The 17382-nt window shown below is 55.3% G+C and overlaps 1 protein-coding gene across 2 annotated transcripts in view; it reads right to left on the minus strand.

Moving 5' to 3' along the window:
• Positions 1-341: 341 nt before the first annotated feature.
• TTBK1 (tau tubulin kinase 1) overlaps positions 342-17382 on the minus strand; it is a 156666-nt gene continuing 139625 nt past the window's right edge. For both annotated transcript variants that reach the window (XM_078852376.1, XM_073339827.2), the window contains 2 exons: positions 3760-5345; positions 342-1453 (listed from right to left, as the gene is read on the minus strand). In XM_078852376.1, the coding sequence (XP_078708502.1) occupies positions 1066-1453; positions 3760-5345 (1974 nt within the window). In that variant the 3' untranslated portion in view covers positions 342-1065. The remainder of the gene's footprint in view (positions 1454-3759; positions 5346-17382) is intronic.

Genomic DNA, 17382 nt, shown 5'->3' on the forward strand with positions numbered 1-17382 from the left:
CAGGGATCACATGCCAGCCGAAGCTGAGGCCTTAATCTGACCCTGCCACTACATTCACCTGGTCTGTGCTCCCGCAGCGCGTCAGTGAGCTGAGCGTGCAGGAGGAGGAAGCTGGAAACTCCACCTGCCCAAATCAGCGAGTTATACGCTCCTGTAGCAGTAACAGGCCAGCCCGTCTCTGGCTGCAGAGCAGCATTGCCTGGCTGTTGGATACAGCAGTCTCTCCCGCCCCCGCCGCCCCACAGTGTTAACGCCACTGTGCAGCCCCACCACCGCCCCCCGGCACCATGGCCGCAAAGCGCAAGGCGTTTCGGTGCAAGGGCCCCCACACGAAAGGCATTCGGTGACCCCCCCGCCTCTTTAGCGTGGCGCCGTGGCTGGCAACAGTAGGAAAGGCTGGCTGGGCCCCGCCCCCCCACCCCTCAGCTGCACGCTGGGCCCGACAGCCTCCGTGGGGCAGTTTGCCAGCCAAGATGGAGGTGGCTGAGCACTGCAAGGGGCTGCTCCCTGGCTCGCTGGGTGTAACCACTGTCAGTGCAAGCAGAGCAGGGGAGGCCCGGGGGTGGGGGGTGGGGGGGCTCCCTGGAGCAACACAGTGTGTGTGGGGGAGGGGGGTCAGCTCCCTCCAGTCCCAGAGCCCTCTCCTCCCGTGGGCGCAGCACCCATGGTCATCACCTCTTCCCCGGCTTCGACTGCTGCGCTCTGCAGCGCCCATGTCAGCGCGCTGGACTGGAGCCTCTGGTGTTGCTCACGCAGCAGGAGAAGGGGCGTGGGCAGGGGCCCGGGGGCGGGGGGGGCAGGCCCTAGGCAGGCTGCCTGAGGCTCTGCTGGGTGGTTTGCAATAGCAAGCGTGCGCTGCGGCTGAGCCCTCGGCGGGGCAGAGGCGCTCCGCCCTGGGGCAGCTGGTTCCGGACGGCGTGGGCGTGGGCGCGGGCGTGGGGGGGAGGGAAGCGCTGACGTGCTGCTCGCCGCTCGTGGGTCCGGCGTGGAGGGCTGGGCGGCGGCAGCTCGGTCTACCCTAGACGCCGGAGTTAGCCAGCCTGACGGGTGGGCGGCAGAAGATCATTATCTGGCCGTAGCCTTGCCTTCCGCGGCCACTTGCCTTCCTTTGGTTGCTGGGCTCTGAGTCTGGGTTTTCCCTCTTTGTCCTTTTCTGGCCAGGCCTGGGGAGGCTGGGGGATCTCCCAGCAGCCCCCGTGCCAGGACGCGGGGTTGAGGGCGGGGAGACGGTTGCACTCGCTGAAGGGCAGACCCTGGCCTATGCTGCCGGGAGGGCGAAGGACTCTCCCGTCTTGGGGAAGCACTGAGGTTGCGTGGGGGCAGGCTGGGGCTCCAGGCGGGAGCAGAGCTCCACGGGGGAGGAGGAGGAGCCGGACTTGGGGAGGAAGGGAGCCGGCTCTGGATCTGTTTCAGTGGGGAGTCACTGGGCACAGTCCCAGCTGTCCTCTGAAGCCTGCAGGGAGAGAGAGGAGATGAGGGGGGTAAACCCAAGGCTCTGGGCTCTTTGGTGCTAGGCAATCCCCTGGCAGCCTGGCGCTCTCGTTGGCACGCATAGCCTCTGCCTGGAGCTGGCTGCCGTGTCTCAGGGGCCCGAGCCGTACGCTGGCATTTCTCTCTTGAACTGCCTCAGACCTAACGCCGAGCCGCTCCTGGGGCCGGGCTGGCTGCGGGGCTCCCGGCTTGGCCCGGGGAGGGGCCAGGCTGGGGTTAAGAGCCAGGGCTGGGCGCAGGAAAACCCTGTGCCGGAGCTGAGCCCTGCAGGAAACCCGCAAGCATCTCATGGCCAGGCCCAGGGGCAGACGGGGAGATGGACCGTGGGGTAGGTGGGTGGGAAAATGGACTAAGGGGCAGGTGGGGAAACTAGGCCATGGGGTGGGAGGGCAGGTGGGGAAGCCAGGCCATGGGGGGGTGGGAGAAATGGGCCGGTAGCGGGATGGGCAGGCAGCAAAGCCAATCCTTGCTCGTGTGATGACAAGAGCCCTCTGCCTCCATGCCACTGCGCTTGGTGTCTGCTGTCCCCAGCCCTTCCCAGGTCGCGTCACCTAAGGCTGCCAGCTCTCTGGGCAGAGACCCGGCCTCCCGCAGGTGGCAGCCAGCACAACAGGGCCCAGCCCCACGGCGCTTTGGCACCAGCCCAGTGCTGATCAGAGAAGAGGGCGCCGCCCCATCTGCCCTGTCTGGTCTCTACCCCTCGGCTGCGCCCAGCACAGGGTGTGGGGCTCCGGGCCCGGCTCCAGACCCCCTGCACAGGGAGTGCTCTGTGAACGTAGCTCCAAGGGGAGTGCTGGGCCCTCGCGGATGTGGCCCTCTAGTAACTATAGGCATTGGGTTGCCAACTTTCTAATCCCACAAAACCGAACACCTCTGTCCCGCCCCCTGCCTGAGGCCCCGCCCCTGCCCCGCCCCTCCTCAGAGGCTCCATCCCCCCTCCCTCTCCCCCACCATCACTCACTGGGCTGGGGCAGGGGGTTGCGGTGCGGGGGGTGGGGGTGGGGTGAGGGCTCTGGTTGCGGGTGCAGGAGAAGGCTCCAGGCTGGGTCAGGGGTGTGGGGGGGGCTCTGGGCTGGGGGAACAAGCTCTGGAGTGGGGCCAGGAATGAGGGGTGTGCAGGAGGGAGCTACAGGCTGAGGCCGAGGGGTTCGGAGCGTGTGGGGGGGGTGCAGGCTCTGGCTCGGGGTGTGGACTCTGGGGTGGGGCTGGGAATGAGGGGTTTGGGGTGAAGGAAAGGGCTCCGGGCTGGGGCAGGGGGTTGGGGTGCGGGGTGGGGGTGTGAGGGCTCCAGCTGGGGGGGTGGGCTCTGAGGTGGGGCTGGGGATGTGGGGTTTGGGGTGCAGGAGAAGGCTGGGGAGGGGGTTGGGGTTTTTGGGGGGGTGCAGGCTCTGGGAGGGAGATTGGGTGTGGGAGGGGACTCTGGGCTGGGACAGGGGGTTGGGGTGTGGGAGGGGGTTTGGGGTGCAGGGTCCTGGTGGCGCTTACTGTGGCTCCCGGAAGCGGCCGCCAGGTCCCTGCAGCCCCTAGGTGCCTGAGCGGCCAGGGAGACTCCACACGCTGCCCTTGCACCCACAGGCGCTGCCCCTGCAGCTCCCAGCCAATGGGAGCTGCAGAGCCGGCTCTCGGGACGGGGGCAGCACACGGAGCCTCCCTGGCCGCCCGTGCGCCTAGCGGCTGCAGGGCCCTGGCGGCCACTTCCGGGAGCCGTGTAGCGCTAGGGTGGGTGGCCCGGGCCCCTGTTGCGCTGCCGACCGGATTTTTAATGGCCCAGTCGGTGGTGCCAAGCAGAGCCGCCAGGGTCCCTTTTCGACCGGGCGTTCCAGTTGAAAACCGGACACCTGGCAACTCTACGTAGGCAGGCCAGGCCACCCTGCCCCACAGGGCTCCAGGGCCAGGGCCAGGCCCAGGCTGCTGGGAACTGAGAGCTAAACACAGCTGGGTTTGCCCTAAATAGAAATGGAGCATGTGAAGGGAGACAAGTGGAGACGGGAACCCCACGGTCAGGCCGAGGGAACGGGGGGCTGGTAGGGGGCACCCATGGCCAGGCCGAGGGAACAGGGGATTGATGGGGGGGACCCCATCGCCAGGCCAAGAGAAAGGAGGTTTGGTGGAGGGAACCTCACGGCCAAGCCAAGAGAACATGGGGTTGGTTCCCTCCATGGCCAGGCTGAGAGAACAGGGGACAGGGGGGAACCCCACGGCCAGGCCGAGGGAATGGGGGATGGGAGACCTGCACGGCGAGGAGCGAGGGCCGTGCCGCTGACTGACCTGGCGGTGAGAGCTGCATCAAGCGGTGAGCTGCCTGGTGCTGCTGGGCTCCCGAACTTCACTGCTGCTGGCGACGTCCTTGCAGGCACAATGGGCCGAGGGATTTTGCTCTTTGTGCTTAAAGTTTTCCCTTCTCTTCCTGGGCTGGACGCCTTCCCCTCCCCCATCCTCCTTGGGACAGAGTCGTCTGAGTCATGGGTGTCCTCCTCTGAGCCGGTGGCCGAGAGGGTCTCTGAGGCACGTCTCCGCTCGTCGCTGGAGGAGGCTGAGGAGGAGGCCCCAGAGGCCAGTCTAAGGAGGCGGCTTTGCCTTCTCTCCATCACTAGGCGAACCAAGTCGGGCTGCTTGGCCCTCTTGTGAAGCCTCTCTTTGGCCGAGAGTGAGGCCGACTGGTCTGAGCCGGTGTCCTCCTCAGAGAACAAAATGGGAATCCGGCTTCTGTATCTGGCACTCAGAGGTTTCCTAGGGCCCTGCTTTGCCTTTCCCAGGAGAGCCTCGGTTTGCGTAAGGCGTTCGGTCGCCAGAATGGTCTTTTCTAAGCTAGGCTCTCCTGAAACCAGCCGGTCAGTTTCTTCCAAATCCAATGCCAGCGCGGCTTTGCCTTTAAGCTCCAGCCTCTCCTCCGGGGACTGGGCCACACCGTTGGGAAGTGTCGGCGGCTCCCCCGCCGTCTCCGAGGAGGTTTCGATGTGATTGACCGAGAGCATGCAGCTTTCCATCTCTCCCCCTTCTAAACCAGAATTCGCACTCCCATTTTCTACCAACCCCAGGTTCTCCTCCAGCTCCTCCTCAAGGATGATCTCTTCCAGTTGGCCCGGAGGGCAGTACTCCTCATGCCTCACCAGCTGGCCGCCGGAAGACATGACGTTCAGATGGGTCTTCTCAGCAATATGAACAAACGTGCGCTCGACTTTGGTAAAGGGGGAGGACGTCGTGGAAACTGCTGCTGGAGGCTTTGGTTCTGACTTAAGGACGGAGGACAGGGTCCCGGGCTCCGACACATCCAGCTGGCTGCCCAGGGGCTGCGGCCTCTCGCTCTGAGGCGTTAAAGCAGCAAGTGTCCCCAGATCGACATCTGGTGCCAAGTCGGTTGTGAGTGGAGATTTCTTCATGTCACCCGGTGAAAACAACACCAGTGTTTTGGAGCCTTCCTCCAGTTCTAAATCGCCATCGGCCATGGAAGCTCGGCCCTTGGACTCTTTCTGATCATCGGCCAGCAGAGTGGATGGCGCCCCTTCCTGACTGCGCTCTGTGCTTTTCTGGCTCACATCGCTGCTGGAGCTACTGTGCATGTCAATCTCTTCTCCCAAATAACCAGCTTCCTCGTCTTCTTCCTCGTCTTCTTCCTCCTCCTCCTCCTCCTCCTCCTCTTCCTCCTCACACTCCCCATTCAGTTCCAGATGGGGCTCCGGTGGTTTGCAAGGAGCGGTCAAGACAATGTTTGAGAAGTCTACCTTCTTTATCCGCTGGATGATCCTAGGCTTTTCCCTAGAGTCTGACACATCCCTTTTAAAGTCTTGATAAGGCAAATTTAAAGGCACCGCCTTGGGCAGACCATTCATTTCAAAAGGGTTCAGTGTAAACACCTGGAACAAGATAGACGTGAAAAAGAAAATACTTAGTATCCAGGAGAGCATGGGCATCAATCTCACAACACCAATCACGGCGGAAAGGGTCACGTGGCACATATCTCTCTTCATGCCCATGAACCAGCCTTCCTTAGAACAGGGTACAGGTGAGAGGCAAAGCAACCCTCCAAAACCATTTCCTTGTCATCGGGCAGTCTCCTATACACCTGCTCATCAGTGTCACCTAGGGCATCAAACTTGTTCTCCAGCCTGAATGACAGCCCGGTATAAATTTAGGACTGCACCCATCCTTCATTCCATCGAGGACTCCCCCTCGCCACCCCAACCCCGGTTCCAACGTGAGGTTTGCACAAACAGCAAAGAGTGAATATGGCCTCACTGGAGTAAACTTAGCTATTATTTGTGTTCAGCACCTTATTATCACACTCAGCACTGCTCAGTTAGGGCCCTGCTGTCATGGCCTTTTGCTTTTCCATCCCCATCCTCCTCTCCCCCTTCCCTGGCTGTCTTATCTGTGTCCCCTTCCCATCAGTGACTCCCAGTTCCCGCCACATGGGCTTCCCCTCCTCCCTTCCCCAGTCCCTCGCTAAAATGACCAGCAATTAGTGAAGGCTGACCCATCGAGTGTCTTTGTTAGGTTTTCCCGTTAACACTCCCTGAGGGCTTTGCTTTGATTTAAGCTTTGATTTGTTTTGACACACCCCGGTTTAAATCATTGGAAAGAGCCTGCAATACCCAGTTGCATTCATCAAGCTAGAGTCAAGGATCTCTCCTGGTTGTTTTACGGGGACAAGTGTCCAGATAGCTGTTGACGTGAACAATACAGTCTCAAATTCCTTCCCAACCGGCAAACAGGCAGCGGCTCTGCACAGAATAACTAAATGTGCCTTGAATGGAAACACCCTTCGCCCTTTTTTCCACCTGAGACATCTGAAGCAGACTCTGCGTTGGTTCCAGACTGCAGGGAAGCCACTCCCAGCACAGCCATGGGGAGCTCCTTCTCCAGTGCGTCTGGAGTGTTTGCCTCTCAACTATCCATTTTTGTTACCCAGGAAAAGCTTTGGTATCTTTTTTTTTTTTTTTTTTTGACTTGGCCTCCTCCTTTTTTCCCCATCTACCTCCCCTGCGGCTGGCCTGGCCTACCCGCTTTTCTGTGCCCTCTGGACTCTCTGCTTCACTTCTCCTGCGTTATTTCCCAGGCCCCAGGCTCTGCAGGTCGGTCCAATTGTAGCGTGACTCTAGCGGATGCCTTTGCATGCGGACCCGTCTCCCTCTTCCTGTCCCATCACCGCTTAGTCAACTCAGCCTCGGCTGCTGAACTGAAGGCACTGCACAGGGCGATGCACCCGGACAGCTCTTCTGCCCGAGGACCGCCTCGCAGATGTGTGTCCAGGCCGGCTCTGCGGCCCAGGGCTGTGTTCCATTCGCTTGCTGAAGCGGGCTCTCCCGAGCACAGGGCCTGCAGTGCAAACAGCATTCACCAGGGGTCTTTCCAGTGACTTTGCAGGGCTGTGCATCAGGCCCTCAGTGCAGGAGCCCTGGCAGCCTGCCCAGGGCTTTGGGTTCCCCACAGAGAAGAGACGCTGTTCCCAGAAACATTTCTGTGGACGTCCACCTGCTCCAGCCCCGTTCCATTTCCTCTGATCGGGGGGTGGGTGGTTGTAGTGGTGGACGATCATCCACTTCCCTTTTGTTGGCTGGACGATCCCCCAGTTCCCTCTTTAAACCTCTGCCCTCAAAGGCCTGCATCATGGCCACCAGCGAAGAGAGCTGGGTGCACCTCTCTGAAGCTGCTCCTATATGGGCCAGAGGGATTATTGCAATGCCCCAACACTCTACCTCCCATGGGGCCTGCGCACACTGCCCTGCTGCAGTGGGGCCAGGAATGGGGCTGGATATTAATGCTCTAGCTCACTCTTTTGCAGCATTAGCTTCTCTCCTCAGCCACAGGTCCCGATTCTAGAGACCTCTGGTATTTCTCTCATTCTCTGCTAGTACCTAATATCTCATCACCTTTGTACTTAAAAACAACTCCGCCCCATCTAGCCGCGCATGCTCCAGCCTGGATCAGCACACGTTCCCACTGATCCATGCTCCCCATCAGCTCCTTCCTGCTGTTCATTACAGCCCTCTCTGGGATTAGCCAAGCAGCCCTCGGGGCTGCGTGGACAGCCCCTAGCCCAGTGGGGTACCGACCCAGATTTGGATCTCAAGGTGCTACGGTAGCATGAAAAATAACAATTCCTTCCCTCTCTTCTAAGTTTCGGCCTTGCTGTTGCCGAGACATGCCTCAGCCCTTTCTTTTAACCTCTGCTTCCTTGTGGGTCTGGCTGCATGCGTGGCCGACAATCACACCACAAAGTATGGGTGGTGTCCTCTCCAGACTGGGACCTTCCTCTTACCCTGCACATTCGGCTCATGCCCTTTCCCTGACTTTCCACCCTGACTGCAGTCGGGAGATAGCTTCCCCTGCAAGAACTGACTGCTAGGGTGGGTTATGAAACCTTCTACGTCCAGCTCACGGTTATGTTGTGTTCCTCACCATTCTGGGCGGCCTGTGTGCTTTCCTGGCTTCCCCTTTCAAATGCCTGCTGCAGAGAACCCCAAGAAGTACAGATATCTGACAGCGAGAGAACTGGGCCAAAAGAAACGGTGCTCAGCATCAGCTGCCAGCAAACCTGGCCCAAAGAGAATTGGTTGCAGTGACAATGTGGTGAGACATCCTTTTCGCACACCCATCTCCTTACCTGTGTTACTCACACTCCCTGGACTTGTTAAAAGAAAGACATCCCAAAGGAATCGTGAGGGTGTCTCTTCACTGCAGGGTTAACTTGGGTGTTCGGCCCCCAGCTCTGAGCAGCCAGGTTAGCCTAGTCCAGGGCAGAGCACCCACACTGCAAAGCCCCACCCGAGTTACCATGTCTGCACTAGTGCTGTGCTCCCTGGGTGTGGTGCTGGGACTTTTGGAGCAATCCCACGGCTCTTAGCGCTGCAGACAGCTGAGCTCCTCCGCAATTCTCTCCCACTGAATTGTTGGAAAACTCCTCTGTCTGCCTGGGCACACGGGGGATGGTGGGAAGGCACCGGAAGATTACAGGCATTAGAGTGAGTTAGCCTGCATCCTCACTGCAAAGCAGGGGAGTTCCAGACTGCATGAAAGCAGCACTCAAGTTCTAACCCACCCACCCCCAGCCAGCCTGGGCTCATAGGAACTAGGGGTACAGGGGGGTGCTGCAGCACTGCCAGGTTTTACGTGGGGATCCACTGCCCCCCACCCCCCGGGTCCTGGCTGCTGTCCCACTGCCTGGGGTCCCGGCTGCCAGCCCCGCACCCGCTCCCAGCTGTGGCCCCAGCCTTGGCCCCCTTACCCCTGTCTGGGTCTCCACTGCCTTGCGGAGACACGGCCCTGCTCCAGGCCCCAGCTCTGGCTGGGGGTGGTTGGGAAAGGGAGCTGGCTTTCAGCATCCCCACTATTCAGAGTGTTCCAGCTCCACTGCCTGGGCTGAACGCACCATGTAACTCAGCTGAAAGGGGCGTAGTAACCGCGTGAGTTAGCCCGGCTGTGACGGCAAGCCCTGACACGGCACAGGACCAAGACCTGGCTTCCAAACCTGCAGCAGCCTCTGGCGCCCTGGGTGGTTCATTTCTCCTCACTCTGCCCGTCTAGAAAGCAGGGCTAATGATACTGACCCGCCTTTGCAAAGCCCTTTGAGTTCTAGGAAGGGAGACTGCTCCGTGCAGGTGGAGCTGATGGCAGCTCTGTCGTTCAGGGTATGTCTACACTACCATGACTATACCAGCGTAGCTATGCTGGCATAGCCCTGTAGGATAGACATAGTCTGCAGCCCCTCCCCAAGTGACCGTAGCTACGTTGAGGGAAGCATTCTTCCATCCACACAGCTGTGTCTACACTGGCAGGGTTTGTTGCCAGAGACGGGTTTTCACACTCCTCATCAATGTAGCTATGTCAAGCTCACCCTTTAGTGCAGACCAGGCCAGAGATTGCACCAAAGATTCCTTTCAACAGGACCACTGCAATTTTTTAACTCTGTTTCAAGGGGACCATTGCATTCTTTGAGTTCTATTGTTTTGAGAAAAAGTACTTGGAACGAGAAATCTGAGCTCGTTTGAATTTTCAAAGACACCTTTGATTCCAACAGTAGCTGTTGAGTTACAGCGCTTCCAGAAATCCCTTCTTCCAGATTTTCAGGCTGGGGAGTCTCACCTTTCATCAGAACCCACTTTGGTCAAAAGGCAGACTCCTCAGAGCCCATGCACGGCACAGCATCTCCGCTGCTCTGTGAAACATACTGCAGCCCGGGGGCACCTGAACCGGGGAGCCCAGGTCTCCTTGGCAAAGAAGGGTGATGGAACTGAAAGGGTTGGATTTTCTACAGTATGCTGGGGGGAAGAGAGGGCTCAGGATTGGGACTGGGAGGGGAGGCTTTGCACCTTCTCACTGCTGGGGCCGAAGGAGGATGGATCAGCCTCAGACATAGATTAGAGCAGCCTGAAGGCTGCCCTAGCTTGCGCACCCTGCTGCCACAGTCCCTCTGGGCAGTACAGCAATAAAGAATTACCAGGGTGCAGGGCTGTCTTTGTCATGCCTCCTCCTGCTTCTGCTCAGCTCTAGAAAGCGCCCCATGCTGGGAGATTCTGTGCGGGGAGGATTCCCCGGCGTGGGGGAGATGCTCCATGCCAGAAGCCTGGCTGAGTCTCCCTGGGGCCGCAGGCTGTACCCTCCTTTCAATCTCTTTGATTTAAACCGTTGGAAACCACAGGGAATTCAATCTTTAGGAAACACTTTGTGAGGGACAGATCAGGCTGCTAAGAGACTCAAAGCCAGACAAACCTAGGAAATACAGTGTGAAGCCATAGATCTGCATAAACTCCTCCCCCACACTGCCCAGACACACACTGCACACAACTAAGTCACCACGAGTGACACAGCCCCTGCTGCAGGCAATCTCACAATGGTCCGAAAACTTCCAGCCTTCGAGCAATCCCGGGGAGGCAAAATCAGAGGGATCGACTCCCACATTGCACTGCAAGCCCAGAGACCACACGTTCCAGACCCAGATCTGTCCCCCACGGCTTATCACTGCCTTATCACCTTGGGGACAGTTTAGCATTCACCCCTTTCACAGGTAACAGAGCTTACAAGAGGTCACTTTATACAGAGCTGGGACAGAACTTGGTTCTCTAATAGAGCAGCCAAGTCTCATACACATTGTCCTTCAGAAAAACATGCCAAGTTAGGAACTTGTTTAACCCATGAAAACACAATGGAGCTTTGTATCAACCTTCCCCCCCAGGTTATGAACCCACAGCCTGCAGCTTTATGGGGCAGACTGCATTCACTTCAGCTATAGGATAGGAGCCGCTAGCCAGAGGAAAAGAACGCTCTTATCCTCTATGTAGACCAGCCCATACAAGGGAGATAACAACACAGTGTCCAACAGACCTGCCAAGCGTCACTCTTCCAGCATGGAACACATGCTTTGTGCAGGTTAGTGTCAGATTCCTGCCCCGCTGGTAAAATATTCATTATGTGTGAGAGATATCTTCCCTACCATGCATGAGGGGAAGGTACCCGGAGCGGTAAACCAGGATCCATGGGATGCACTGTCAGAGTAGAGACCTTGGATCTACGCCCAGCTCTGCCTGCGGTGACTTGGTGCAAATTCTCACATGTCATACTGGTGAGTGACCTTTACCTCGCCAAGGCAGCAGTGACACCTTGGCTCACAATACAGGTTATGAAGTAGAGGAGGTATTTGCAGCCATCAGGGGAAGAGTGGTATTAGAAATCAGCCTCTGGTTTGGTAGGTAAGCACACCTTCCCCACAGTACTGGGAGCAGAATCTTTCTTGTCTTGTCTTCTCCAAACTCTTCACGTCATGGCAAGACTGCCTGAGGTTATCAGCTGAAAGTCAACAACCCTGATCCCTTTGGGCCTGCTGAAAATTGATCGCAAATCTGAATGAAACACTGGCTGTCTCGGACACCTCAGTGAGCTCCTGGAGTGGGGAGATGCTCACAGCCCTAGCTCACTAGTTAAACATGAACCTAAAGCTGGCCTCGGCCTTGCTGGAGCCCCAGGCACAGCTGACGGGTGAACCAAAGCAGGCCTGGCCTTGGCAGAACAGTAACACACTAGGTATTATCTAACCAAATAAGCACATTCCTGACCTGCGAGGATGGACCAAGAACACCCAGAGTGACTACATAAACTAACTCCCAAGAGAGGGTACAGGGATGCACTGACCCCTCGTAAGAGAAGCAGGGGATGGCAGGATAATGGATGAGAATGTTTGGTTTGAACTCGCAGATACAAGGTACAGGCCGACAACGAAAAGCATATGGAATGTACTACGTTACCTTGTTTGTATCGATGCATAAAAGGAGAGCGGAAGGAGGGGTATCTTTGTACTGATCTAGGGGTCAGCACTGGTACCTTCTCACAGGCATACAGGTTAGGCTATCTGTAGCTCCTATGGGGCACCAGCACGGTGCTTTGGCAACAATGAACCTGGCCGAGCACCTTGGCCACTGAACTGAGCCTGCGGGCTTTCCTGATGAGTAACTCGAGGTCTGCTGAATCAGCTGGCCGCGCGCTCTGCTCATTCAGCTGACGCCGGAGCGCCGAGAACAGCCGCACGAGCTGCGCTGACAACGCTGCGGCACCAGTGACACAAACAGCTGTCAGCACTGCATCCCTGGGACCCAAAGAGGTCTGATCATTTGGGTCTACTGGGAAAACAGAGTGAATTCAGCTGGGGGGCAGTCCAGCCCAGCTTGCCTGCGGTTCACAGAGAAGCTCTTGAAAAGGGGTAAGCCCTGTCTGTCTAACAACTGAGCTCTTCCACTTGTTGCTCAGGGTCAGCATGACACATCACAGAAGGATCTTCCAACAGATTTAAAGGAGAAGGGGTGAAAGAAAACACCATCACCAGGGTTGTGCCTTTGATTCTTTAATAAGGTTTTGGTAGTATACAAGCTTTTTCCGATTGTCTGGATTAACATACATGGATTTAAAAAAGGCACAGAATCCATTGCACAGCTTCTGTTTTGTTTTTTAGATGAAGTTGCTCATTTGTTGTGGTTTCAAGTGTAGGATCTTACAGTACTCGGCAGCATTTACAGCGTGTTCTACATACAGGTATTCAGTGCATGCTTTTATACAAGAGTTAGAATTCAAATTCTCTCTCAGGATCTCTATATACACAATAATACAGTGCTTTTCTTCTGAAAAAAAGCTTTAAATTATTTCTTGCATGCTTGGTCTGCCCAGAATAGTGCAAGCATATAATACAGTGTTATTGCAGTACAAAAAGGCCGAGGGGTTTACCTTAGGCTCTAAAGGGATTAGACACAGGAAGAATAAAAAGGCTCAGGGAAAAAAAAGCTTTGGACCCCTTCAGACAACTTGGTCCTTCCAAACCAATCCCTCATTACCTTTTAAGCTACAGCAGACAGTTCCCCCACTGAAATGGGCTTCCAGAACTTCTCTGAATGCAACAACAGATGAGACCTGCTGTCAGACCCACATGAGTCTGTCTAATGTGCTTCCGAGATGACACTAGCCTGGAGGGTTGCATAAAGGGGACGTTCTCAAGAACCAGCTCCTTGTGCAAACACAAGACCCCCAAGATGAACTCTCCACAGCAAACCAGGAAGCTCATCCACACGCTGCACACCTGTGCCCAGGCTAATTGCATGCCGTAAGTACATCAGCATCATCGAACTCTGTCTGCTTGAAACAGAAGCGACAGCGACAGACACACCCTGCACCTTAGCCGTCTTGCAGCGAATGTATGATTTGGACTCAAGCTGGCTTCGCTGTGACAGAAGCACAGCAGTGAGCCACTGGCTGTGGGAGATAATGCAAAGGAAGGATATGCTGGTCCCTGCGTCTTTTCGTGGGAGCTGGAAGGTCCAAGAACAGAAAGTAAGTTCCCAACGCCACTCAGAGCACTGCATTGGGAACGGGAAGAGGCCTTAATCCTGAGAAATGCAGATAGCAAATAGACAGCAAGAGTTTTAGTTCAGTCTTCCCTGTAACAGCTTCCAACTGGATCCTGTCGGGGCCTCAGCATATCCTGGAAGTGACATTATGCTCTGCCAGCAGCAACTGAGCTCACTGGGGACTGGGAGACTTGGCAGAATTTACTACAGTGAGGGGGAAAGCCAAAATCTGAGTGCCTGATTCCTTCCAAGCCAGCTGCCCCAGGGGATAACACGGAGCAGGTGCCCTCACTGAATACAATCCCGTAGAACTATGACGCTAGTCTGCAGAAGCCTGCTATTCCAAGATTTGGCAGCACCAGTCTCATGGAGATGATCTCCTTTTCCAGTGTCTTACCACCGGAAGCTACACTGTCCTTCTATTGATCTTCAGAGGTGCATACGCCACACCCATCGCTATGCTAGCTGCGTGCCCTGCTTCTCACTGTGTGCGCTCTTTGCTTCACACCCTTTCCTCAACATCTTGGCAAGACGTGCTAGACCTGTGAAGCTAATCCCCCTGCCACAGAACTCCCTACTTCTCCCGCGATTACCCGTCCCTGGGAGAGTCTGCCTCCGGCTCTCTGCTTGAGAACACGCACCAATGCAGAAGGACTGTTTTCACTATCCACTGAGCAAAGTGGAAGGAAAACAATGCAAAACGTGTTCTAGTCCCCAACTGCAAAAGCAACTTGATAGCAGCAAGAAAGAGGAAGAAGGAAAAAGCCTGCAAGGCCAATCCCTTCCCCAAGCAGTAACAGCCCACGTAAATTAGCAGGGCTGGACAGGAGCCTGCTGTGGTTTTCTCAGGAAGGACCAAGCTGAAGGGGCAGGCATCCCATGAGCAGCCCCTTTATTCACCTGGGAGCATGGAACAGATTTTGCAATTAGCGTGTTTCATGTCGGCCTATCACCCGCCTGTGCTTGTGATGAAGCTGATGATGAGGAAGCTCTAGGAGTTCTTGTAAGGAAGATATAAGCCAGGTTCGCTGGGTGACAGGAGCTAACATGAAATGCCTTGCATACTAAAAAAGTAAAGCCTCCCGACACACAGCAAGTTTCTCTCTGAATGTTCAGATACATGCAGGTGACTGTAGCATGGAGGTTAGTTTCACCCCCACCTTACGTGGTTTAGCAGCTTGTTAAAAAACGTACATTCATTGCAAGATCATTTCCCACAATGGTTTTTGTGGTACAAAGAAGGAATTTCAATACATCAAGTGAGAGTTAGAAACATTTCCTATAAATGAATCTTTTGTGCTGTCGTGTGGAACTGCCAATGCAGATCTCTACGTTACAGTGACCCAGACAAAGAGCACATGGTACGAGAATGCAGCAAGGGAAGGAACTGGCATACCGATCAGCCTTTACTCTTTGTATATAATAATTGAACAGTACACAAAAAACAAACATTCTCATGGACTCAACCCCAGCTGGTCCCAAGTGACAGCACCCCCTCCCCTTCACAGCATTCTGTCACTGGAGACATCAACGTGCTATGAGACATCGTACTAAACAAGGGATTGACTAGGCTCCAGGCCCTTTGCTCTAATCTGCATACACACATAGGGCCGGATAATCCACTCAAAACCAGACATGACAAGGGTATGGCCCTTTGTTTCACTGAGGTTCTTCCTTTGCAATAGCCCTTGGGGTACTTGCATTGATGTGCACAGGCCAGTGGCACTGCCAGAGAAGAAAGCCTGTGTTACGCCGCTGTGATAGACCTGGCCCATCGCACTCCACGCAGGGCTCGTAGACACGGGCCGTACTGCCACACAATCAGCAATGGAAGCTCCAGCAAAAAAAACACCATCACCACGGGGGCAAGGGTGGGGGGGAGGGGAGGGAGCATATTTGGTTTATATTGGCCAGCCTCTCCAGTGACCCGGACGTACCCACCTATCCGTGCGTGGAGGGAGGGCAGATGGAGGGCAGCCAAGCTGGGAAGAAAGGCACCCCACGTTTTCAAGTTGAGAAGTATTTGGGGTTGTTTGTTTACTAGAAGCAGAAAGAGGCGTTTACGGATTTTCAGGGCTTCAGACCTTGTCCGGCAGAAAACACAATCCCGCTTTTATCAACAAGCCTCTCAAGGCACGTCTACACCACAAAAACCCTCTCCCACTGCAGCAAGTCTCAGAACCTATCAGGGCAACTGACAGGGGCTCCTGGGCTCTTGCTACAGGGCTAAACATAGCAGAGTAGACATTCCTGCCTGGGCCCCGAGCCTGGGCTCCAGCCCGAGCGGGAACAACTACACAGCCATTTTCAGCCCCACTGCACAAACCTGGGTCAGCTGACTCAGGCGCCGAGGCTTGCTGCTGCCGCCTAGACATACCCTGGCAGGCAGCTCTGTCCCTTAGCCCTGAGCAATGCTAGAATTTGGCCAGCAATTATCTCCACATCATTGATCACCAAAGAGATTTCCACCTTGAACGCACTAGGATAAGAGGGCTTCCAACTATGCAGTGCAAGCTACTTAGAAAGTGCCTCAGCTCAAGGTAAAGATCTGATTGGGGCAGGTCAAGGCTCTCCGCTACACCTCCTATTATCTAGCAGAGAAAGCGTTACGGGTTAACGATACAGCCCTAACACAGTACAGCTCATGTGGCCGGGGAGTGGAGAGATTCCCTCTATCCCACTGAAGAGATACCAGTTTCACTGGGCCGAATGACTTTACGTGATGGATCTCCTCCCCAGGCCATGTTCATGAACAATAGAAACCCTACCCTAGCCTTGCTAGAGTACTCTTGTGCCACCAGTGAGCACTTAAATGCAGAACACACAGGTCAAAGTGAACTAAGTGCTAATAACATGCAGAGGAAGCATGTCAGAAAATGATGATGCAGGAGGGAAAAGACCGGGCATTGATTTCAGTGCTAGTTTCAGAGATGCTGGCAGGTAGCCTGTTTATTATTCAGCTGTTCAACATCAAAGAATCTAAAATATAAATGATTTCGGCTTTCACTCATTCCTTTCCCCAAGATCATGGCTCTGGATTCAGGGTAGTACATTTCTGTATGAGACACACACCGGCGATCCTGACCACTTGCGAACAGTGAAACCCAGGGATGCTTTTTGGGATAGTCCAGATATTAGCCCCCGAGTCCCAGCCTAGTTTCTTCCAACATGGGTAATTACACTCTGCCTCCTGAAATTCTCCCTGAAGTGTCAAATTCTTTCTTTGGTCAGGATCTCCTGGGATGCGGGCATTTAAATGGGAGGAGAAGTGATTCCTATCACATATCTATACACTTTGTAAAGTGCTTTGGGATCATTTGGGATGGGGTGTGCTACTGAAAGGTAAAACACTCTACTATTACTGAATAAACTCTGAAATGGGCTTTTTAAAGCTCAGACAATGGAAAGATTTCCAATTTTTCTCTGGAGCTCTGAGAACTACCTGTCAATCAGACAGGAAGAGCTCTCCAGTTCCCCGTCTCTAAATGGCTTTGCTCTGTTACAAACTGTCTGAAAAGTGCAGTGCCCCAGTCCCTGCACCCCAATTCCCTGAGGAAACCCGTGCAATGGAGAAAAGGCTAAAGTGCCGAGGGTCACTTCTTGCCCCTAGTCTAACTAGAAAGCCTCAGCTCTGAAACAAAGGCCCCCGGCTCTCAGAGCAGGTGACTGCCACTGCCATGTCCTGCCAGACAACTGCTCTGTGCAACCAAAGACAATGGACAGGTCAAATCCTCAAGGCCACCAGCACATGGCAGTGCAGGGGAACGGAGTCGGGCAGCGCCCTTTTGGATTAAGTGGTTTGGTTAGTTTGAGGCACAGAGCAAACACCGCCTGGAGCTTTAGTTTTGTTTCCCCGTATTGCAGCTGTCAGTCACAACCCTTTGAAATGAGGATTATTAACAGGCCTTTGAATCAGCTCAGCGGCAGGAACCCCATCACCCTGCAGCTGCAGCGTCGTGGGCGGTGTCAGCAAAGCAGTGAAGTGGCTCGGAGGAGCTGTGTTTCCCCCCCCACCCCGCCAGTGTTAAGAGACATTCCTCCCCAGCAAGGTGCCAGCTGCGAAAAT

Source organism: Lepidochelys kempii, chromosome 3 (assembly GCF_965140285.1).
Source record: "Lepidochelys kempii isolate rLepKem1 chromosome 3, rLepKem1.hap1, whole genome shotgun sequence".
NCBI classification, from domain to species: domain Eukaryota; kingdom Metazoa; phylum Chordata; order Testudines; family Cheloniidae; genus Lepidochelys; species Lepidochelys kempii.